The sequence below is a fragment of the Lactuca sativa genome, chromosome 5, assembly GCF_002870075.4.
Source record: "Lactuca sativa cultivar Salinas chromosome 5, Lsat_Salinas_v11, whole genome shotgun sequence".
Taxonomy (NCBI): Eukaryota; Viridiplantae; Streptophyta; class Magnoliopsida; order Asterales; family Asteraceae; genus Lactuca; species Lactuca sativa.
Genome location: NC_056627.2, coordinates 212,271,780 through 212,297,068, shown reverse-complemented (window position 1 = coordinate 212,297,068; position 25,289 = coordinate 212,271,780). Strand labels below are relative to the sequence as shown.

General features: G+C 37.4%; 2 protein-coding genes across 2 annotated transcripts; both read right to left on the bottom strand.

The window, feature by feature from the left end:
* Positions 1 to 549: 549 nt before the first annotated feature.
* LOC111913864 (peroxidase 16) lies at positions 550 to 2,126 on the bottom strand. The gene is made up of 4 exons (XM_023909575.2): positions 1,893 to 2,126; positions 1,610 to 1,801; positions 1,228 to 1,393; positions 550 to 1,110 (listed from the first exon to the last, which is right to left on the bottom strand). The coding sequence occupies exons 1-4, from the start codon at positions 2,091 to 2,093 to the stop codon at positions 713 to 715; spliced, it is 957 nt and encodes a 318-aa protein (XP_023765343.1). The 5' UTR covers positions 2,094 to 2,126; the 3' UTR covers positions 550 to 712.
* Positions 2,127 to 21,334: 19,208 nt separating this feature from the next.
* LOC111913863 (putative glucose-6-phosphate 1-epimerase) lies at positions 21,335 to 24,427 on the bottom strand. The gene is made up of 9 exons (XM_023909574.2): positions 24,159 to 24,427; positions 23,510 to 23,584; positions 23,301 to 23,357; positions 23,053 to 23,213; positions 22,806 to 22,946; positions 22,612 to 22,714; positions 22,429 to 22,528; positions 21,601 to 21,864; positions 21,335 to 21,524 (listed from the first exon to the last, which is right to left on the bottom strand). Exons 1-8 carry the CDS (start codon positions 24,267 to 24,269, stop codon positions 21,692 to 21,694), a joined length of 921 nt encoding a protein of 306 aa, XP_023765342.1. The 5' UTR covers positions 24,270 to 24,427; the 3' UTR covers positions 21,335 to 21,524; positions 21,601 to 21,691.
* Positions 24,428 to 25,289: the final 862 nt, after the last annotated feature.

Sequence of the window (25,289 nt, the reverse complement as noted above, 5' to 3'; positions counted from 1 at the left end):
CATAATACTAATTTATATTAAATAAAAATTGTTCATTATTAAAAACACCAAAAAAAAAAGGTGTTTGTGAATAGATAAATAAACTAGAAAATGTTTTATAGTTTTTTTATTTAAGTTTCATGTACATCTTGTATGCTAGTAATTACTTTTTTTTTTAATAATTTTTGGATTTATTTTTCAGCAATTTCTTCCATTACTGTCAGCAGGGTAAAATGGTTATTTTTTATCAGTCAGCACATTCAGTCAGATGTACAATCAAACAATATAGTTTCTTACTTAGTCAGGATTTCTTACCCATACAGATCTTTTCCAGTCAGCACTTTCTCAATCAGCAATTATCAAACGGCTCCTAAGAGTCCATAGGGCTTATCAACCTTTTATGTATTCTTGTCTTCTTAATCTTTTATGTGTTCTCGATATTATATATATATATATATATATATATATATATATATATATATATATATATATATATATATATATATATATATATATATATATATATATATATATATATATATATTGTAAACAGTTTGCAAATCAAATCGATATCACAAGAAACTGTCTATCATTATTCAAAAAAAAGGGACCACAATGAGTGTTCTTCAAAAGCTACATGCATGCATTTTGAACTATCGTAGCTGATTATTCAAGAACAAAAATGACCCTTTGTATATAAACAAATAATAAATAAAAATAAGAGCATTATTCTTTAGTTAACTCTGCTACAATCCCGTCTGATTTCCCCCTGGTTCCCTGTTAAAACCCCAACTCTTCCAAGCTTCGTCATGGCTGCCACAAAAGCCTGGTTGAAGGCATTGTTGTTCGACGCAAATAGGTTAACAGTTGGTCTTGACCGATTATCTGTGTACAAGATTTGGTCGGAGATAAACAAGCCTTTTCCTTGTTGGAGATTCTGATAATACACATTGTCGAAAGTGCGAGGGGTTGTGGGGTCCATGTTGATCGCGATCCTAGGATCTACATTTACTGGACACATTTGTCGAAGCTGAAGAGCATATTTTGTATTTAATGTCCGGTCTATTCCAGATTTCGTATAAATGCGCTTTGAAAATTGACCACAGTGAGAGAATCCAAGTGTATGCGCACCTGGAAAACAACAGGTTTAATCGAAATGTGATTGATTAAACATTATAAAGATGAAATTTTCATTGAAATTAAAGACAACAAGATCAATATATTTTTCTCATTGTATCAAATATTTACCTGAAAGTGCAATCATATCGGTTTGAGATAAACCATGAGACGCGAACATGGTATTAAGTTGGTCAAGTGTAAACTCTGGGTGTGGAAGTTTGTGTTGGACACTTTTCTTTGTAGAGATTCTTCCATCTCTCCTTCCTAATTCCACCTTGTATGATGGCCCACCTGTCTATATATTTAAAGAAAACAAAAACCAAACTAACATGTTAAAGCTTATAATCCATCAATTTAGAATAGGATCAAATATAGAAAATGCCTGTATTTTCATATTTTCTATATTTAATCAGTTAACTAATTTTTATAGTAATTAAATACTACTATTTCTTTACCCTTTACAAACAATATTCTTTTCGAGTACTCCATGAAAAATAACCATAATATTTACCAGGGCTACAACGTCTCTAGTGGCAAGGGCTAATATATCTGCGCAAGAAACTTTATTACGGCAGCTGGGATTGTTGTCAACGGCGGCCTTTGCTTTGATGACGGTGTCAAATCCATCTCCGGCAAGTGACAAATCGTCATGATGATCCCTCTCGGCATTAGGATTGGACAGAAAGACGGAAGCATCGCAGCCCTATATATAACGACATACAATAACTTATAAAATTACAAATCTAAAACCGAAGTTAAGAGCAGTATAGCAGGTATAATGAAATTAGACTAACCCGAACAAAACAGTCGTGAAAGAAGAGCCGAAGAGTGCCTGGAGCTGTAACGAAAGTCTGCTGGAATTTCTTAGTGACTGCTGATCGGACTATGGATTCGACATTTGGGCAACTGGTTTGATAGAAATTTTGTCTAAGTTGTGCGTAAGACGTAGCAACGAAGAAAGAGAGCAATACCAAAGACAGAATTTGCTTCTTCATTTCGCAGTTTCTTCTCTTTCTGCAGTAACATTGTCCGTGAAGATGTTTATATAAGTACTTATAAATATTATTTTATTATTGCCATTGGTTACTATAAATATGTTTATATAAATACCTATAAATATTATTTTATTATTGTCATTATATATATATATATATATATATATATATATATATATATATATATATATATATATATATATATATATATATATATATATAGAGGTTCAAAGGTGGATTGACATTATTGTGTGGACGTGTAGACAATGCTATTTATGATAATGACAAAGAAAATATGTTGTTTGATAATATGAATACGTTTAATTTTACATACATATTGTCATTATCATACATTTTCACTAATTAAATCATCTATAAGGTTATCATAGACTTTTTATTATTATTCTCATTCTGTCAGGATGTTTATTGTGTCGTATCCTGTAAGAATGAAAATGAGTGAAAAACGATGTGTGAGAACAAAAATGAATAAAAATTAGTGAGAATGCATGAAAATGACGATAGTTGTGTGAGGTTGAACGTATTCACATTACTAAACAACTTATTTTCTTTGTAATTTTCATAGAATAGCACTATCCACACGTCTGCACAATAGTTGTACATCCACATTATAACCTAACCCTATATATATATATATATATATATATATATATATATATATATATATATATATATATATTCACCATACTACGTCGTTTTGTATCATATATATACTCTCGACAATCAAGGTTGTAGCTAGTAACCGTAGGTGGGAGTGTCAACACGTATAGATCTATACATCATTTTCCCGCTCCTTACAAATTAACGGTTATAAGTTAGTGGTATTTCTATGTATAGTGATACTTACGTTGATAAATAAAAGGCTCACATGAATTTAAAGCATATTAATAACCCTAAATTTGATAATAAGTTTTTGGTTATTATTCCCACAATAATATACATTAATTCAAATATTCCTTAGTTCGAGGTTCCATAGTAAGACTGTTGAATTGGGTATTGAAATTGCATTACACAACACAAACCAACTATATCTTTTGATTAAACAGACTCCTGATATAGTTTAAATACCATCTCTATAAACCTAATAAAAATAAAACAGCTACTGAATGTATCCCCCCCCCCCCCCCCCGAGAAAACAGTAAAAGACTTTAAATGGGGCTGTGACACTCACTTGGTTGAAGCACATACGATAAACCAAAGAGAATATGGTTTTTCGAAAATTGGCAGTTTCACACTCCGATGAATAGTAACTTTGACAGGTCAATAGTGATGTTGACCGGCGTGAATAGTACTCAATCGGAGCTTGATCAAAATACCACTCAAATATGGCTGGAAAACTGCTCCGACGACGTCGGACGACGACGACGAATGGCGGTGAACGATGGTCGGCGGTAACTGTCGATGTCGTTTTGCTCACCAGAGGTTGTTAGAGGGTGGAGGCTGGTCAGAGGGATGCTCATAGATGATTTCTCGGAGGAAAAAGGAATGGCAGTCAACTGTTCTGGTGGTTCTCGCTTTTCCAAGGAGGCGGAGGTGGGCTGTCAGCGATGGTTTGCGGCGGTTGGAACGAGAGAGAGAGAGAGAGAGAGAGAGAGAGAGAGAGAGAGATTCTGGTGAAGGACAGAGAGAGATGGGGGAGAAATTGGCAAGTTTTCAAAGAGAGAGACCTCATTTATTGTAACGCCCGTAGATCCGGGCTAGTCAATTTAGAGGCAATAGGTGTTACAAGGTTTCCGTACATATAAAGAGCGTCGAAATCCGAGTTATAACGAAGAAATTATGACCCGTCGAAGTTTCGCGACGGAACCGACACGATACCTGGAGGCGCAAATAGTGAATTTATGATAGAGCGAGATTTAGCCTTAGCGATCTAAACGAAAGTCGTAGTATATGTTAAACTGATAGTGTGCATAAAAAGAGCATCCAAATCTGACTTCGTATGAGGAAGTTATGACTTTTCTAAGATTTAGCATAACAGTGCACAACCCGAAATCTGAATTTTAGATCGGTCGAATTTTTAGCCAAAATAATCTAAACGATAAATGAATATAGCTTTTATTTAATTATAGTAACATTATTAGGACCTTAAAATAATTATTTGGGCTATTATTAAGAGTTATATTGAGTGTTATTTAACGCTTATATAATAATAATAATAGCTAGACTATTAATTAGTCGCGATTAACGTTAAAACTAAACTCTAGTGGTATTAATACTAGGTTTTGGTCAAGGAAAAATTGTTTTGAGATAACGAAGTGTTGTTCAAGTACCGAGTCACCACCCAATCAAGCGAGTGCATGGTCCCTTTCATCTTACACATAGATATGAAGTATTTTATATAAATTACGTGCTATGTGTGCATATTAACTGAGTACTTGTTGTCTATGCTGGATGAACGATTTTATACACGTTTTAAATGATTTAAACTGTATATGTATTATATATCTACGAAAATGTTGGGGTAAGACATGGGTAGATGTAATAGATGAAATATGAGTTGGATGATGAGTTGAGAGGTGAAATAGACCGTGAGGTGAGGGTGAGAGGTGGACGATGTGAGAAGCCTTTTTCCCAAATGATGGCCCTGTCATTCAGCAGAGTATGGATGATAACCACGGACTATTCTAGACAGTCTAGTGGAACACTAGCAGGCTCGCAACCTGTAGGTGTTGTGAACGATGTGTTCACCGGTGTACTTTAAAAACCCATTGATATGTATTGCGAGTGGACTCTCGAAAACGATACTGTTAATAAAACCCTGGCAGATGCGCCTAAAGGACTCTACCGGCAGAAGCGCCTAATAGAGAACCTCATGACCCCGACAGATGTGCCTAAAAGGACTATTCCGGCAGATGCGCCCCATAGAGAATGTCACAATTTTGGCAGTTACGCCTAAGTGACAGAACTAGCAGTTGTGCCTGACAGATGTGTTATTTACAACGATGGAATTCATACCTATTCCTTAGGATACTTCTTAGGAATGAATGAACAAGAAATAGCTGATTCTTAGGGTAGATCCTTAAGAATAAAGAAGATAATGGGGATGAGTAATTGGGTTAACTGTTTGATGATTAAATATAATAATTATATTATTGTGGGTTGAAAACCCTATGTACTCACCAGGTTTCCCAACCTGACCCACTCAGTTTATTTATATCACATATGTCGATATGAAGTGACATTACACTGAGAGATTAAAGAGATGTAGATCACTAGTGTAAATAAATGTAAGTTCCGTTTATGCTTATGTTCCTGTATTGACAATGACATCCCAAACGTTTTAAAATGAATAAAATACGTTTCTTCGAAAATGTTTTGATAACGTATTTATCGTATTTTTATGGGAACAAATTCCGCAACATTTTTATGAAAAGAAGTACTCTGATTTTTATAAAGCATAAACAAAAATCGTTCTTTTCTGGCCGTGAAAATGGGGATATCACATTTATATAGGGTCTCTTGTCTCGATCCAACGGTCCGAATCAAATCTGATCCGACAGTCCATAATCAGTCTAGATTTTAAGCTCTTATCCTATGTAGGCGACAATCAGTATATGAATTACCCCCCAGGGGCAAAATGGCAGGATGGAGCTAGAGTTCTTGGTTTATGAAGTTTGGAAAATACTGAAGTCAGTGTGGGGATTGTTAGATGTGACTTCAGAATTAACGATCTAAATGGATATCTGACCCACCTAAGCAAAGTAAAGAAACATGGTGTTTGGAGTAGGTAGATGGTTTTTAGGCCCGAAGTTGTACACAAAAAACAATTATCACATGCGGGGGTGAAGCCCCCCATGTTATCGACCTACTTTTATATGTATAGTTAGGATCGACAATGTTCTAGTTTTTTTTTGAAATGGCAAACTATCTAAAAATACTTCTAAATACCACTTATGTCTCCTAAGAGATTTGAACTCATGACCTCTCATTTGAAATAATCACTCCTTACCGCTAGACCAAAAGCCTTTTGGTGACAATGTTCTAGTTAGGTTAGGTTTTGTAATATGTCTATATAATACAACTTATAGTTATGGTTTTATTGTACTATCTTTTTCAAGCTCTTGAATAAGAATATTTCTTCCTACCCCGCAGGTCGTATAGACAAAACCATGTTAAAACGGTGTCTTTGTGTGTGTTTTTTATTCTTCCTAACATACAACATGAAAGTAATGTTGAATGTTGCTGATGTATGATTTATGCTTAATGTTTATTAAAAAATTTTGAAGAAAAAAAAATACGTTTAGAAGGAAATATCTTATTACTCATGATCAAAATCTGAAATGACTCACGTAAACAAATATCAGAAACTTGGAAAACAGAATCAAACTTATCAATGTGTTGTAACAACTGTTGAATGATACTAGACAAGATCAAATAATAGATAGTTTTATCCATAAAAATGTGGATTTTTTTTGATCGTATCACCCCTAACATGGGTTCAGTAGGCATTTAGCAAGGCCGGTGGCTTTCAACATACCTAATATTCTCTCGGTGAATGTTTTTAACGTACAAAACCATGGGGTAAAACCGTTTGATACTCTTTAATAAATTATCGGATTCGTTTGTCGACATTCCACAATGTTAAAAGAACATAGATATCATTATATTTTATAATTTGCGATGATGTGAACTATCTTTTTACCAAATTTTAAGTAACTCTTAAAAGCTATTCAAATAAAGGGGGTTAGCTAAATAATTGGAATTCTGTAAGAATAGAAAGATGACATGGTCCATTAGCCAGTTGTCATAGGAAACATTTAGGATATAGTTAAACATGTGCTATGCGAATCTCACTTTATTCATGGGCTCTTTTTCTTCTTTTAAAAAATCTTATTAATTTTCATATTTTAAAAGCATAAATTTCATCAATTCAAGGTCGGATTTGTAAATCATACAATAATTTAATTTTTTAAATTTTTTATTTTCTTTTAACTCGAGAATTTTAAAATATAGATTTTGATCTTACAATCCTAAGTCTTTTCAAAGGAAAAATAATTTTGATCGAATCAAGACAAATTCTGAAACAAGATCTATACAATGATCTTTGGATCCAGTAAACCAAGTCAATCCTATTTTTTAACAATTATTGAGTAGTCTGAATATTTAGTCTTTTAAACGGTAAGAAATTCGTCATTTCTACTAAAAGAAACTCATATAGAACAAAAAATATTGTTCATTTAGTTTGAAATCGCGCCTTAAAATTCGTCTATTAAATTTGAGGATTAGAAAAATCACAACACACATGTTATAAGTCTTTCTCATCTTTTCCTAAGTTGTACATGTTATTGATGATCTTATTTATTTTTCTCCTTAAAATGTTTTCTTCTTAATTGTCGTTGTTTGTGTTGCACCTACAATAATTGTGGTTACTTCTTAAGAAATTGAATTGTTTCCACCGTAGACTTTTTAATCTACATCAAGTTATATTGGATATTGCAAAAACAAGACACTTAGTGCAAATTTCAAGACTAGTTCATTTTAGTATGATATTCCAGTCTCGATCCAATATTATCATCATGATTTTAAAAAATGTAAACAACCATAGATAAAATATCCATGCTATCAAACGTGTTTTAACTTATCAACGATGTAAATTTTAATTGTTTTTTGAATTATTAATATTATATCATTGAGTAAATGGAATATAAGGAGAAAATTCTTCCCAATAATGTCATTCCAATTTCCAAGCAACTGTTTAACTTCTTGTGACGTCCTTGTGAAGGTACCTCCTTGTTATCTAGGGTTCATCTTTTGACATTACAATTGATAACGACTTTTGCCCAATAGCTGATTCATAATTCGGGTGCTACTTAATTTTTTTTCCACTCTACGAAACCCTTTTTCATACTTCAAGTGGTACCATGACATCACAAACTACAATCAGGTTTTGATCATTTACCATGACAGTTTTACCTTTTTGAAAGATGATTAGGTTTAGATTTTATGATATGTTTCGACTAGAACCATTCTATACGACTTTTGAAGTAAATAAGATTTTTTTAATTTCAATACTAATAAAAAAAAATGAATAAATTTCAAGCAACACATAAGAAGTCATCGTATGATCATATTACCCTTCAATAAAGTAGAAACTTGTCTTGAATATTGGTAAGCCAACAAGAAATCATATTTCACAAAGAAAGCACACGAAGATGATTGAAAAAAAGAAGTGAGATTCTTATAATCTCAAGAAGCGCACAATTCATGCCTCTAATTTAACATGTTTTATTCCAAATTAAATTTTCGAATTTTATAGATATCAAATCAAAATATCATTATTTTTTCATGGTATGAATATGTAGATATGTTGTTATAAGTAATATATATTTTACACATAGTTATTTATATATTACAAGTGTTTTTATGTTTATGTTATTAAAAGTTGTATTTTTTTCATATTATTTGTTATTCATTATATATATATATATATATATATATATATATATATATATATATATATATATATATATACTATTATACAATTTAAAACGGTCTATAAAATCATCAATTAACGGTAAACATAACCAATGATTTAAAACTATGATGCTTAATAAAACTAATAAGTTAATATGTTTGTTTTGCTACTGAAAATGAATTTTTATGTATAAATATTTAATACTTTTTAGAAATTATTATTTTATCTATATAATTATATTCATCGAGCATAACTTCCTATATTTACACTTCAACACAAAGAAATATCCTACATATATTCATTTTTCCCCAACTTTTATAATTGTATAAAAACAGCCCTTATATTTATTAGTGGTTCTAAAGTTAACATAAATATTAAGTTTAGTGTAAAGTTAGAGATATATTATGAGACTAAATTTAACGGTTTTAATTTTAAAAGGAGGCCACTTAATGAAAACTATCAATAATAACCCTTTTAAAAAACATTTTTTGTTGATCACAAAATATATTACACGGAAACTATTTATAAGGTCTGCACTGGAACTAACAATCCTTTGTATAAACCAAGAATGCATAAAACCATTAGTCTTAAATCCAATAATATACAACAAAATTAGTTAAATTTAATACATGTATAAATTTTGAAGACAACAAAATCGGCTACATGGCTAGTAAATTGCCAACCAGGAAAAGCTTGGATTTTTTAGTTTGGTTTTTGTTAGGGTATAAGTACATGCCCACGTTCCATCTTAATTAATTTTATATTACATCTTTTTTTATATTTAGAAGTTGCAACATTTAATTTTACATGTAACCATATTGAAATGTAAAAGCATGTTCATTTTTATAAATTAAATACAAGAATTAGTTGCATATATTTTAACTTTTTTTCTTATAGGAATCTATTTTTATAATTTTTATTTCAAGTATATAGTTGACTTTTCATTAAAATATAATGGTGAAACAATTCATGTTGTCAGTTGTAACCATGATTTTTGCAAATTTAACATGTAAATAGTATATTTTATAGGAAGTTTTTTTGAAAGAATTAGTTTTTGAAGCCGTTTTTATCATCACATCATTTTTTGGATGATTCATTAAACTAAGATTATTAGATGTGGGCAATATGTTATTATATGTTAGCATACCCAAATTGTCCACCTCATCATTCTAATCACAATTTGGTGTTATAACACCAAATAATATGGGATAACACATACTACTTTCTATTTTTTTTTTATTTGGATGTTTTTAATTTCTATTAATTCTAATTTGTTTTATTTTTTTATTTACTTCATATATTTTTAATTTGTTTTATTTTTTTTATTTATTTCATATATCTATAGAAAAACATATAAATTAATAAAACATAATTTCATTAACGAGTAAATTAAAAATACCACACAAACTTAAAAAAACAAAAGAAAAGAAAAATATATTGAACAAAAAACACACGATAGTCCTAATAATTTAAAAAAAAAAAAAAAAACATCGACAAACTATTCTTCGCCCAAGTATTTGCTCTCGATCATTGCCTTCATCCTCCGTATCACTTCAGCTCGTCTCGGTGGCAAATTTTCTTCGTTTGTCGTAAGAATTATCAAATCCTTCGATATGCGATCTTCTTTGGCTTATTGACGAAGGAAATCCAAATGCTCCCGTTGCAATTCATATATTTTATTTGCGATTTCCGTGTGGGCGTCGAATTTTTTTTTCATGTCCTCGTGCTCTCGAAGCCGACTTTCATTCTCCTCCACATGTCGTTGAGCGTGCTTCGCTTTGTCGCGCCCCATAGGTTGTCGTGGCGGAGAGATTTCTTTGATGTCGTCAAAATCGTTCGGGATCTCATCGGTGTCCACGTTGAGGTCTATGTTCGTGTGTCCGTCGGAAACGTCAACCAAACCCGAACCACGAGACCTCTTTGATTGTTGTTCCGATGATGTTGGCGTTTTCCTCCATTTTGGATATCTCCTCACTATCTCCCATACTTTTTCATACTCAAATACATGACCCATTTGGACATGATATTCCTCCCTCGCGACTCTAAACACATCGAAATCATTGGCACTACTTTGACGTTGCGAAGAAAGTTTGTTGTATATGGAATTGAATGTGGTGCACTTCCGGCTAATTTGAGTTCATTTGCCACTAAGCATATCATTATTGCGATATGTGTCACCCTTGTTCAAAATTATGCGGAATTTGACAATTACGGCATCCCAAAAAGCAACTATCTTCATATCGTTCCCCATAGTTGATTGTTTTGAAGTACCGCACCAAGCCGTCGCCAACGCATGCTCTTCCTCCGGTGTCCACCATGTTGGAGGTGCTTCCGTTTGATCCGCCCCCGACAACGACCTCTTTCCCTTTCTTTTTTGGTCTCCCTTTTTTTCTCGATGCTTTCTGACTACCCCGACTTGCATCTTGACAACGGTTTCTTGCGTGGGTGTGGGTTGTGTGACTGTTTGGGGCATGGGACCGAATGTGTAACGACCCAAAAATCACGACTAAAAATTTCTTTTAAAACATTACTAAAACTGGATTTATAAAACGTATCATAAGTCAAACATAACTTTCGAGTATTAAATTCAAAACATAATATCATTATCAGAGTCAAACATTCCCAGGCTAACTGACTATGGTGTGTGCTCTGCAATCTTCCCGAGCTCCTCTTTTGAAAACCGAGTACCTGAAACCAAAACTGAAAACCGTCAGCACGAAGCTTAGTGAGCTCCCCCAATCTACCACATACCACACAAAAACATATAAATCACATATTGGGCCTTGCCCACTGCATCGGACCGAAGTCCGGACTAACTGGGGCCTTGCCCCCTACATCAAACCGAAGTCCGAAGCTGACATCGGACCGACGTCCGAAGCTAACTGACTGGGGCCTTGCCCCCTACATCGAACCGAAGTCCGAAGCTGACATCGGACCGAAGTCCGAAGCTAACTGACTGGGGCCTTGCCCCCTCCATCGGACCGAAGTCCGAAGCTAACTGTCTGGGACCTTGTCCCCTCCATCGGACCGAAGTCTGAAGCTAACTGACTGGGGCCTTGCCCCCCTCCATCGGACCGAAGTCCGAAGCTGACTGTCTGGGACCTTGTCTCCTCCATCGGACCGAAGTCCGAAGCTAACTGAACACAACATATCATAACATATCAACTGGCATAAACTCACATATACTGCATACTACATCGGGCCGTAGCCCGGGACACATAACACATAAATCCTGTCTGAGCCACGAAGGCATCAAACATACTAACTACTGTACCAGATCAACATCCGAAAACTACTGCTAGCTAAACGGGCCGGCATTGTGGCCTTAGACCCGTTCCTACTGAAGGGAAACTCACCTGAGTCTGCTGAACTGATGCTGCTAATCCTTCTGACTGCTACTCGACCTCTGACTCCGAACTACTGCTCCTCTAGCTCCTCGGGCTACCAATGACCACATAACACTTAGTCCAACTGACCTCCAAAGATCAACTAGGTCAACTCTAGTCAAAGTCAACCTTCCAGGTCAACCCTACTCGCCGAGTCTTCCTAAAGACTCGCCGAGTTCATAAGCTCAGAATCTTTCTTATTCGCGACCCGACTCGCCGAGTCAGTCTATGACTCGCCGAGTCCAACTAGTTCCAAGTCCTGTCCTGTCCAACTCACTGAGTCACCACCCGACTCATTGATTCGAGTCTCAACTCGAAGGGTTTAGGGTTTCACGATCTGACTCGCCGAGTCCTAGACAATCTTCAACCAACTCGTCGAGTTGCTCATCCAACTCGCCGAGTCCATGCCTAACTTCAACCAACTCGACGAGCTGTTCATCCTACTCGTCGAGTTCCTCCTCATCTTCAAGCTACTCGCCGAGTCCACTCGAAGGACTCGCCGAGTCTATCCAGTCCTCAATCCATGCAGTGGCTTTTCGAGCCAAACCGAACTTCCAACTCATAGATCCATACTTCTAGGGCCTATTCCCCACGTAAAGTGGCAAACTTTACGTGTAAATTGAGAGATCTATGCTCAAAACACACTAAACTAGGGTTTATGGCAAACATGCTTCTTCAACATACCAAGGGTTGATACTTTAGGGGATTCAAGACCAAAGCCAACATGGATCTGAGGTAGCAACCTCAGATCGGAACCTCCACTCGAATTGGTTACATATCATACCAACAATGACCAAAACTCACACATAAGAATAGATCTAGATGCAAAGGGAGTCCAAGCAACAACTTATTACCTCCAATTGGTCTGAAATGACTCCACAATCCCAGATCTACAGTCCCTTCTTGCACTTCCAAGGCTTTTCTTCCTTCTCCAAGCTTTTAGTGCTCTCTTCAATGCAAGATCTAGCTCAAAAACGGATATGGCGGCTAGGGTTGATGTTCTGGAGATAAAGAGGCACTAAAGGAACCCTAGGAAAGAGAATGAGACGCTTAAATAGGCTCCAAGTCCCGGATTTAGGGTTTTCCTCGTTCAGACCCAACTCGTCGAGTCTCCTTGGCCGACTCGCCGAGTCGGTCGCTTACACCTCGACCCGGATCCCGCTCGGACTCGCCGAGTCCCTCCTTGGACTCGCCGAGTCTCTCCTTAAAATTGAGGTCTTCTTTCTTTTCTTGACTTTCCAAACTTTGGGGTGTTACAACTCTCCCCCACTTAAACTAAACTTCGTCCTCGAAGTTTGTTATGATCATCTGCCTGCGAACTGCCTCCAACTCTCTGTCTGGAAAATCCAACGCCCCTTTTTGCCCATCACTCCGGCCACTCATAGTGCCGATCACTACCGATAGAACATACTGAATCCTTCTCTTTCCATAATTTCCTCAACGTTACTTCTTTCGACTGAAAATTCTGCTGCCTCCCATCCGCCTACCGGATGCACTGAGACTACTATGGTCTAATCAATCTCCCGATATCTGAGTTACCGAACTCCCACCGGTCACTACACTCCACCGCAAACTCCCAGTCTCTTCCAGCGACTCCTGGAGATACTTCGACTATCTATAACTGTTCTATCCATTCTGCCGCTCATACTGAAACGATGTTGTTGGAACCAGCTTGCTTTTCCCACCTGATTACTCATCTCTTACTAACTCGAGCCTTCCCTCCTGAATGAAAAGCTACCTGCCTAGCTATCCTTACAGATCACTTATACTCGGCAAAAGGCTCAACTGATCCTGCTGAGAGGGACTTGCCATCTCCAAATCAACCAACTATATCGTCAGCACTTGCATTCCAACGCAAATACAATACTGACCCAAAACCCTGAAACCTTCCAAACACTGAACTGCCTGCAATACTGAACATGCCTGAAACACTAAACTGCCTGAAACGCTGAACCGACTGAAACGCTGAACGGCCTGAAACACTGAACTGACTGAAACACTGAGCTGCCTGAAACACTGAACTGACTGAAACATTGAGCTGCCTGAAACACTGAGCTACCTGAAAACACCGAACTCCAACCCAACTGTGGAGTCAAGGGACTCCTCACTTAGTTGCTTCCACGACTTCTGAACGAAATTTTCCTCAAGGACTAGTTTCCACTAGTTATCCTGTCGTTGTGGCTCTAGCAACCTTCCGATCCAACCGATCGGGTCCATACGTCACATCCTGACATCATCAATTCCACGACTAACAACATGATGGCTCCCAGACTGACGGTAGCCCGCAACATACCCGAACCCCAACGGTCCACTGCTACTCTGATCTCATAACTGATGTGACGATCTATAGCCCAAATTGCTGACTTAGCCATAACTGATCCATTTGGGAAATCCGAAATCTAACCCGTGGATTCCCATATCCTCACTGCTGCACCCGAACTGGTGGTTACTACTGCCTTCCCGCGTCTAACACGCGCTCATGCTACCTATCAATCTGATAAAAGGCTGCGACTACGCTCGCGGACATACAACCCTCTAATACTATCTGGCTGCTAGTGGATGCTACGGCTACCCCTGCAGACTTACAACACCACTACTACTATCTAACTGCTAGTGAATGCTACGGCTACCCCCGCAGACTTACAACACTACTACTGCTATCTGACTGCTAGTGAATGCTACGGCTACCCCCGCAGACTTACAACACTACTATTGCTATCTGACTGCTAGTGAATGCTACGGCTACCCCCGCAGACTTACAACACTACTACTGCTATCTAACTGCTAGTGAATGCTACGGCTACCCCCGCAGACTTACAACACTACTACTGCTATCTGACTGCTAGTGAATGCTACGGCTACCCCCGCAGACTTACAACACTACTACTGCTATCTGACTGCTAGTGAATGCTACGGCTACCCCCGCAGACTTACAACACTACTACTATCTCGAGAACATCCTGGCTATCCCTAGTCCTGCTAAAGATTCCTCATCCCGATTTCTAAAAAAAAACAGCTCTTAGTCTTCGAATACTGCATCAACCTCAACATCTTATATCCTTGATATTCTTAGCGCTTCGTCGAGGAATTCTTCGGCTTGATTCCCAAACCAGTCGTCTACTAATCCGGATACAAGAAGCTATTGTTGGGAAGTTTCCAACCTCCCAACTCCTGAATCTACGCAACCTGCATGCCGCCTCAGACACTGGCTACTAATACGAAAACATCTCTTGTTACCCGTTCTCAGGACCTTCATTCCGACTCTCATGCGTCCGACAGGTGGTCCTCCAATCCTGAATTCCCAACCAGCTTCTAACCATCTCGATTACATGAACTAGCTGCTGGGAAAAGTTCTCGAACTCCCAATTCTGAACTTCTCAATCCATCCATCACTGTGCTACTACCATTTCTTCTCAGAGGCTGCGCACTCATTCTGGGTCTACGTGACTCTTATCCATGTATACCCGGAGGGTTCTCCCCCACTTCGATCCTGCTTACCCCTTGCTGTTTCACACTCAAAAGAGATCCTGATCTTCACTACCATTCCAAAACATCTACTGGGGAACCCAAGCCCGCCAGGTAGGAATTTGACCAATCCATCCAAATCACTAACCACTCCGAACTAGCGAAACGAACCAAATCTCTCCCAACCATGCTACAGTTACTGCATCCTCCGAAACCTTCTCCATAAGAGCACATCCCCTAACTACCAACCAATTATCCGAGGTATGCAAATGGCATATAACATAATCACAAGCAAGCCACACTATAACACAACACTATACCACAAATTGATGCAGAACCATAACAATATAATCATGACATAAGCTGACAGAAAAGCAAAAGTTACGTACCTTCATTACTCAGTGCTGCTCGAATCCCTGCTGAAATCTACCGGAAAACTCAGCTCCGAGCCATAGGCGCCCTTGCCCGGCCCCCGACAACCACTATCAGTACTTGAAGTCCCAAGGGCAGGAGCTGGCGCCTGCCCTGCTGAATACAAACTCGGACAGTGGGCCTTCTTGTGGCCCCTCTGACTGCAATGGAAACAAAACGGATCAAGTCCCTGGGCGATGGTAACAACACAGTCCCTGCTAAAATGACCAATCTGGCCGCACTTGAAACACCCAGCATCGCCACCACTTCTACGCCTACACACACCCATGTGCGTCCTTCCGCACTTCCCACATCGACTGCGGCTCTGATAGTTCCTCGTCCTCAAATCTGGACCCTTGGGCCTCTTACCCGAACCTGAGGCTACATGAGTCTCATCCGCTTTCCTCTTCCTTTCCGACTCCCTGCCCGCCGACTGGGCAAAAGCTGTCTGATCCTAGAGCCTCTCGATCAATCTATCAGTGATCCTCACGACCATGTCGGGCAGATCCTCACGAATGGCTCGCGAAACTTCCTCAACTATCCAATCATCCAAAGGTCTCTCTTGAAGACAGGATGCCCGGCTCACTCCTGTCCCATGATGGCAGAAACTAGAAATGGGATCTCCCTCCCTGATGGATCCCTGAACTCCATAAGATTCGGGGCTTAGACGAGCCCCAAACTGCCCTGAAACTATCCCGGCCTTAAAGGCCTCAAGATGACTGTCCATGAGCTCCATAATGGCCTCTCTAACTGAACCGAAAATCACTGGAGTCTGATCAATGATGTTGCGCATAATCTCTGCGGAAATGAAATCCCTCATCTGATCATCAAGCTGCCCGGCTCTGAAGCCCGAGCCAGACCCCTCCTCGACACCTGAACTGCTAACTGGTATCTCGCGCAACGTCACCATGCTGAAAATATAACAAAATCCTGATCAATTTACACACTATTGCTGAGGGATTTCTCACATACTTTTCTAGTTCCTTGGTTTTGCCTCGGCCCTTCTTGAATCGAGTACGGATCCTCTGCTTTCAGTAGTATGGGCCCCTACTACCTTCCACATCTATCCGTACTTTCCTCAAGAGTTACCTCAACTCCACCAAGTCCCCTTTACTCTTCTACTGGTCTCTGCTACTCTCATCCTAGGCTTGCCCTAGGGAACCTCTGACTCTACTCCAACCAGTCCTCAGCTGCTGAAGGCCTCTTTGTAATGCCAATTAGTCACCACCTGAATACCATCACATGTGACGAGGCTCAGATAATCCTTCAAGTAAAAGACTCGTCCCTACAACGGTTGGACTCAGACAAGAGCTGCGCAGTAGGGCCAAATCCAGCACTCTGAGATTATTCAACCCTGATCACATGTGATGTGATGTATTCACCTAATGGCTAACTCCCATCACTCAGAGTCCCACAAAGCACAAAGCAAGCAGCATTCGGATAAAGGAAACATACTCAAGCAAATCTATCCTCATAACGAAAAAAACTGCACTAGCATACAATGCTAAGCTCATGCTATCAGGCATAACCTACATAGGCTATCCTACTACTGTCTGCTCAATACTAGCATGCAATTCTTATCAAGCTGAAACACATAAAGCAGGCACATAAGGCATCATCCTAGATCCTTAGTCCTATTCTAGCATGCTGTTCTACTGAAGCTGAAACTAAGACTGAAACTGAAACTGAAGCTGATACTGAAACTGATACTGATAATCATAATATAACTTTGTATGGGTAAATTGGGAGTACTTACTTGAGCTCGGCTGATTGCATGCACCACACCCTTTTCTCTTTTCAAAACTCTTTTTGCTTTTTCAAAAAAATTGTTTTCTTTTCTCAAAATTCTTTTGTAACTACGATTTTTCTTTTGAAAACTATATACCACTTCCTTAGTTTGAGTTCAGACACACTCAGGAGTGCGCCCGAATCCCTCAAACCAAGGCTCTGATACCAACTTGTAACGACCCAAAAATCACGACTAAAAATTTCTTTTAAAACATTACTAAAACTGGATTTATAAAACGTATCATAAGTCAAACATAACTTTCGAGTATTAAATTCAAAACATAATATCATTATCAGAGTCAAACATTCCCAGGCTAACTGACTATGGTGTGTGCTCTGCAATCTTCCCGAGCTCCTCTTTTGAAAACCGAGTACCTGAAACCAAAACTGAAAACCGTAAGCACGAAGCTTAGTTAGCTCCCCCAATCTACCACATACCACACAAAAACATATAAATCACATATTGGGCCTTGCCCACTGCATCGGACCGAAGTCCGGACTAACTGGGGCCTTGCCCCCTACATCGAACCGAAGTCCGAAGCTGACATCGGACCGACGTCCGAAGCTAACTGACTGGGGCCTTGCCCCCTACATCGAACCGAAGTCCGAAGCTGACATCGGACCGAAGTCCGAAGCTAACTGACTGGGGCCTTGCCCCCTCCATCGGACCGAAGTCCGAAGCTAACTGTCTGGGACCTTGTCCCCTCCATCGGACCGAAGTCCGAAGCTAACTAACTGGGGCCTTGCCCCCCTCCATCGGACCGAAGTCCGAAGCTGACTGTCTGGGACCTTGTCCCCTCCATCGGACCGAAGTCCGAAGCTAACTGAACACAACATATCATAACATATCAACTGGCATAAACTCACATACACTGCATACTACATCGGGCCGTAGCCCGGGACACATAACACATAAATCCTGTCTGAGCCACGAAGGCATCAAACATACTAACTACTGTACCAGATCAACATCCGAAAACTACTGCTAGCTAAACGGGCCGGCATTGTGGCCTTAGACCCGTTCCTACTGAAGGGAAACTCACCTGAGTCTGCTGAACTGATGCTGCTAATCCTTCTGACTGCTACTCGACCTCTGACTCCGAACTGCTGCTCCTCTCGCTCCTCAGGCTACCAATGACCACATAACACTTAGTCCAACTGACCTCCAAAGATCAACTAGGTCAACTCTAGTCAAAGTCAACCTTCCAGGTCAACCCTACTCGCCGAGTCTTCCTAAAGACTCGCCGAGTTCATAAGCTCAGAATCTTTCTTATTCGCGACCCGACTCGCCGAGTCAGTCTATGACTCGCCGAGTCCAACTAGTTCCAAGTCCTGTCCTGTCCAACTCACTGAGTCACCACCCGACTCATTGATTCGAGTCTCAACTCGAAGGGTTTAGGGTTTCGCGATGTGACTCGCCGAGTCCAAGAACAGACTCGCCGAGTCCTAGACAATCTTCAACCAACTCGTCGAGTTGCTCATCCAACTCGCCAAGTCCATGCCTAACTTCAACCAACTCGACGAGCTGTTCATCCTACTCGTCGAGTTCCTCCTCATCTTCAAGCTACTCGCCGAGTCCACTCGAAGGACTCGCCGAGTCTATCCAGTCCTCAATCCATGCAGTGGCTTTTCGAGCCAAACAGAACTTCCAACTCATAGATCCATACTTCTAGGGCCTATTCCCCACGTAAAGTGGCAAACTTTACGTGTAAATTGAGAGATCTATGCTCAAAACACACTAAACTAGGGTTTATGGCAAACATGCTTCTTCAACATACCAAGGGTTGATACTTTAGGGGATTCAAGACCAAAGCCAACATGGATCTGAGGTAGCAACCTCAGATCGGAACCTCCACTCGAATTGGTTACATATCATACCAACAATGACCAAAACTCACACATAAGAATAGATCTAGATGCAAAGGGAGTCCAAGCAACAACTTATTACCTCCAATTGGTCTGAAATGACTCCACAATCCCAGATCTACAGTCCCTTCTTGCACTTCCAAGGCTTTTCTTCCTTCTCCAAGCTTTTAGTGCTCTCTTCAATGCAAGATCTAGCTCAAAAACGGATATGGCGGCTAGGGTTGATGTTCTGGAGATAAAGAGGCACTAAAGGAACCCTAGGAAAGAGAATGAGACGCTTAAATAGGCTCCAAGTCCCGGATTTAGGGTTTTCCTCGTTCAGACCCAACTCGTCGAGTCTCCTTGGCCGACTCGCCGAGTCGGTCGCTTACACCTCGACCCGGATCCCGCTCGGACTCGCCGAGTCCCTCCTTGGACTCGCCGAGTCTCTCCTTAAAATTGAGGTCTTCTTTCTTTTCTTGACTTTCCAAACTTTTGGGTGTTACAGAATGTGTTAAAAAGGTTTTGTTGAATGTTTGCATTTTGTTGCATAAATGGCGAGGTAGAGAATTGTAGTGGGGGTGAGGCGGGATTGAAAAAATTGCCGGAATATGGAATTTGTGGTGAGTTTTGGGAGCTTAGAAGGTTCATGTATCCCTCGTATCCCGCAAAACCTAATGGAATGTGTTTGTGTTCGGAAGAGGGTATTTGGGTTTTGATCCATAGTGGTTTTTTTGGTTTTGAATGATAAAAGAAATAGAGATAGATATAGAGAAATAGAAGTGTAAAATGAGGTATATATGTATTGATATAGTTTACAAAAACTAATTAGTAATTTTTTTTTACAATTCACCGTTTTTAAACGGTAATATTACCGTTTTTCAACTGAAAAGATAATGCAACGGTCGAAAAAATGGCGTTACCATCTATTACCATGGTAACGCGTCTTGGCGTTACGCCCCATAACGGGAGGTTGGGGCGGTGTTTCCGCGTTATGGCGCCGTTATGGACGCGGCCACGTCAGATAACGTCAGGTGTTGCCCACACCCGTCGCTGATATTTAAAAAAAAAAATCAGTTTTTGAAAATAACTACTTACTTGTGAATGTCTTATTGCAGATTATTCATCAAATTTTAAAGATCATTTTCCTTCTTTGCAATTTTTTTTGAATAAAATTTCTCTATTTATGTCTAAAATATTCATTTCCAAGTGTATAATGTGATGTTTTTCAATCAAATTTCTCATTTTAAATCCTAATATTGTATATAGTTTTCATTTACTATGTTTTTTTAACTTTTTGTTAGGTTTTATTAAGAAAACGATTTTTTTTAAAATTCCAAAATTGTTCATCGGATTTCGACATTTTTCTTGAAATTCCATAGTTTTTTTTCGAACTCCGAAATTTTAGTTTGGAGTCCGTAATGTTATTCTGAAATGTAATTTTCTTTTGTCAGGAAAATAGTTTTTGTGTTCATTCCAGAATCGATGGCTATTTTGCCAAAAAAAAACAATATTTATTTTCTTTAAATACACTATACATTGTGGTTAGTTTAATTAATTTTCCTACTTTTTTGGAAAAATTTATATTATTATTTATCAAATATTACATTTAAGGACAATAATTCAAGACTAAATTACATAAATAATCCTTGTGGTTTTTGTAGATCCAGGAGCTTGTTTTATCCATCACTCATCTTTTAGGTTTGTTTTCCTTGTAAGTTTAATCGTCATGTCGTTAACTCTAACGACTCAGTTGTTAAACATTCATAATTGATAACTTTAACATTCATAATTGATAACTTTAATCTTTATATATATATATATATATATATATATATATATATATATATATATATATATATATATATATATATATATATATATAACAACAAATAAATATTACTATGTTTACATTCCCCAAGGACAATATATAATCTTAAATTCAATAAAGTGTCCAAAGTATAATATTTAACCACCCATTCAATATACATTTAATTGAATATGTATAACATATATATATGCCAACTTGCATCATAACCCATGGTCTAAATATAGAAGCTTTACCTGTTTTTCCCATTAAAACCACATAATGCAATACAAAACCTGAAACAAGACACGTGTATGTATGAATGTATCATGCATGTATTCTATGTATGTATGTATGTAATGCACAACATACCTGTACATAACACATAGGCCATATAATCCATGATACATAGGCCTATATTTTTCTTCAACCACTGAATTCTTTTTTTTTTTTTTTTAAAGATTCAAAGCTTCTTGCTGACAATCGAAAGTTCTTGCCTTCCTCTCCATTCCTCACCCGGTTTTAATGTCACCGGTTTTTCAACCGCTGCAGCCTCCACACACAGCATATATTTATACTCCTCATCTCCAAAGTCAACTATAGCCTTTGACTTTTTATCCCATGGATTCCACACCACTACACATTTTTTTTTATTTTTATTTTAAAAAAGGTTTATAATTAATAAAATAAAGGAAACATAAAAAATAAGCCACTATATTTTTACCTTTTTTCGTTCAACCACTATTTTATTTCAGTCAATGAAAGACATCCATTTATAAAAGAAATTTCCATTGTGACCCCTTATTTCCAGTTTAGCAGGTGTTAAAACTCACATGACTTCTCATTTACATGCATGACATCATCATCATCTTTACTCTACCAAATACCATCTAACTTTCTGAAATGACTTAGAACCCATTTCAGGAAACAAGATGGTATTTCATAGAGTAAAGATGATGTCACGCATGTAAATGAGAAGTCATGTCGGTTTAACACATGCTAAACTCGAAATCAAGGGTTGCAGTGGAAATTTCTTTTAAAAACGGATGGCTTTAATTGACCGATATTTTCGGTTAAACGAAAAAAAAAAAAGGTGAAAATATAGGGGCTTATTTTTATGTATATTGGGGTAATTAATAATTAATTATAACATCATTTAATTTAATTATATAAAATATGGAAATAAAATAATAATCTGACCAGCATCTGGAAGTCCGTCTTTGCGGATGACAAATGTTCGTTTCTTTTCATGATCCATAACTGCAATTTTAGTTGGTGTGCTGAGGTAGATCTTGTCAACCTGGTTAAAAAGACGAAAATACCCATGGGCCATGGTTAGGTTAAGTAATGATGATTGAGGTTTAAGGAATAAGAAAAAGTTACTTCTGATTCAAATGTTATCGAGTCTCCTTGTTCTGTGAAGCGTTCTCTTTTTTGACAGTTGTCAAGGTAATCCAAAGTTTCCAATCCTTCCACACGAACTTCACTGTATTTATGTATTATTATTATAATTATAAATTATAATATAATTTATATTTCTAATTAACTTTATGTTTAATAAGAGAAGAAAGGTGTACCTTATATCAGAAACAGAAAAATATGTATGATATGCAAATGTGAATGTGAATGGCTTTCCATCAGTGTTTGTATTTCTGATACGTGAAGTCAACATCAAGTTTGTTCCAGGTCCCAAAGCAATCCTCAACCGATACTCAAAGCTTTTTTTTTTTTTTTTTTTTTTTTAAAAGAAGAAGAAGATAAAAGATATTATTTAAAAGGAAAGTTTTCTTGCATTAAAGAAAGTTGAATAGAAGAAGTAAGTACCTGTGGGGCCATATTTTCAAATCCTCTTTAGTAGGCCTAAGAATCAAATCAGTAAAAACTTTATTGGTGGCATCAGTTGGGAAAGGAGGTGGATCATCATCAAATGTCCATAATCTGTTTCTAGCAAATCCATGTGCTTCAAGAGGGCCTAGATTTGAGAACTGCATCAAGAAAAATAATCAAGTTTCCAAGATTAGGAGAAAGAACTAAATGCAAGAAATAGCAACAAAACACAAGGAGTCACTCACTTGAGGGAAACATATAGGAATCCCCCCACGTATAGGCTTTGGAGGCTTGAAGATCGCCTGCAGAGAGAAGATATTTAGTTAAAAGGGAGAAGCAAACACAAGGGTAATTTTGTAAAAGTGAGGTCTGACTTAACCCATTAAGACATGTTGTATTGTATGCATTTAAGTCAAAAAGAAATAAGTGTTATACTATTTGGCAGACTTGACACCTTACTACTGACAAACAGCAACTCTTCTCCATTCTCATTTTTCCAAGATGTCACATGGGCCCCATACAAATATACCTACAGGATAGAAAGAAGAAAAAGAGGAATGAAGATGCAAAGTTAGCAACTATAAAGAAAGTTATAAGAACATCGATAGGAGAACAATTAATCCAACTGATAATATATAGCTAAATCCAGCATCCATAATCATTCTATAACATAAGAAAGAACAATTATAGATACATAGAGCTAATTTTGTATAAAACTACAATTAGAAGGGAAAGCTCAAGTTATCTACCACAAATCTACATGATTTTCAAATAACAATTTACAGTTTTAACTATATAAAGCATTAAACTCGATTATCATAGCTCAATTTCACATTACCAGGGATACGTAGTATAAAACACACATCAATTACACCATAGTTAGATAAAATCCTCGAAAAAAGCAATAAATTGTCATGAATCGCTGTATTTAAATCATAGAAAACCACAAAATTTTGAACTGATTCAACGTAATCTATAGTCTGCAGATCTGGACTGTTGTTATTACGAGTAAGATCAAATCCATAAACAGCTCCTTCGCGCAAAACCCTGAAGTACAGTAAAATAGACAAATCGGAGCAAGAAGATGAAATTAACTTACTGACCTCAACACGACTACCGTAGATTTCACGGAGCACAACCTTTTCGAGGCCGTTGATGGCTTTAATGACCTCAATCGGTTTTCGTTCGAAGTCTGAGGTCGACATCTCGTTCATCAATCATCAACTTCCATAACCTACTGCAAATTTTCTCCTTCGCACTAACGAACACCACTGCTGTGTCTAAATCTCTGCATGTAGCGCCATTTTTTCTCCAGAATCTGTGTGGTTTGCTCTTTGTGTTGATGGTAATGTGATATCATGACGCCGTAACGTCTGCTTTCTGGATAAAAACAAATGAGTGAACTACATCAATTATTCCTAAGACTACTTTCAAAATATACAGGTTTAGTCCTTTGAAAGTTAATTTTTTCATTTTTAGTCTTTAACAAAAGAACTTTGTCCATTTAAGTCCATGTTCAAAATTACTTTTTCATTTTTAATTAAAGGTTCCTTTTCCACTTTACTAAAATTGTAATTTTTCGAAGTTTAGATGTCACATTAGTCATATTTCATAGTAACTTATACTATTTAATTGAAAACTAAGGGATGTCTACGTGGCGAGGTTTATCATATATTTCGACTGAATAAACCAATACAAAATGTGTAATTTATATATTTGAGATATATCCACATAAAATAATTACAAAAATAAAAACAGAGCTGGTCTATTTAATAAAACAAATAATAAATAATACTATAACAAACACAAAAATGTAGGTAAAATTCTTATTTTAGAACATTTAACAAAGAAGGTTTGACGATAACATCTTTAGACCATGCATGTAATTTTTTCCAACCATAGTGACCATCATATGAAAATTTCAAAGCATGGACTTAAAGTAGATATAATTGCAAACCATAAGGATCAAAACTATAATTTAGCTTTCTTATAAAAGTTTCAAAATAAAGACCTAAAGGCACAACAATGCAAACACAAGGGACCAAAACTAAAATTTACCAATAAAAACTATACAACCAAAAATACTCATCATTATATACTTATAATATAAAACTTGCATTTTTTCTTGAACCACATTCATTTGAAACTCTCATGCATTTTTTCCTTTCACCGTATTTATTTAAAACTCTCATGACTTTTCAATTTCTTTCTAATAATTATTATAAGTTGGTTAA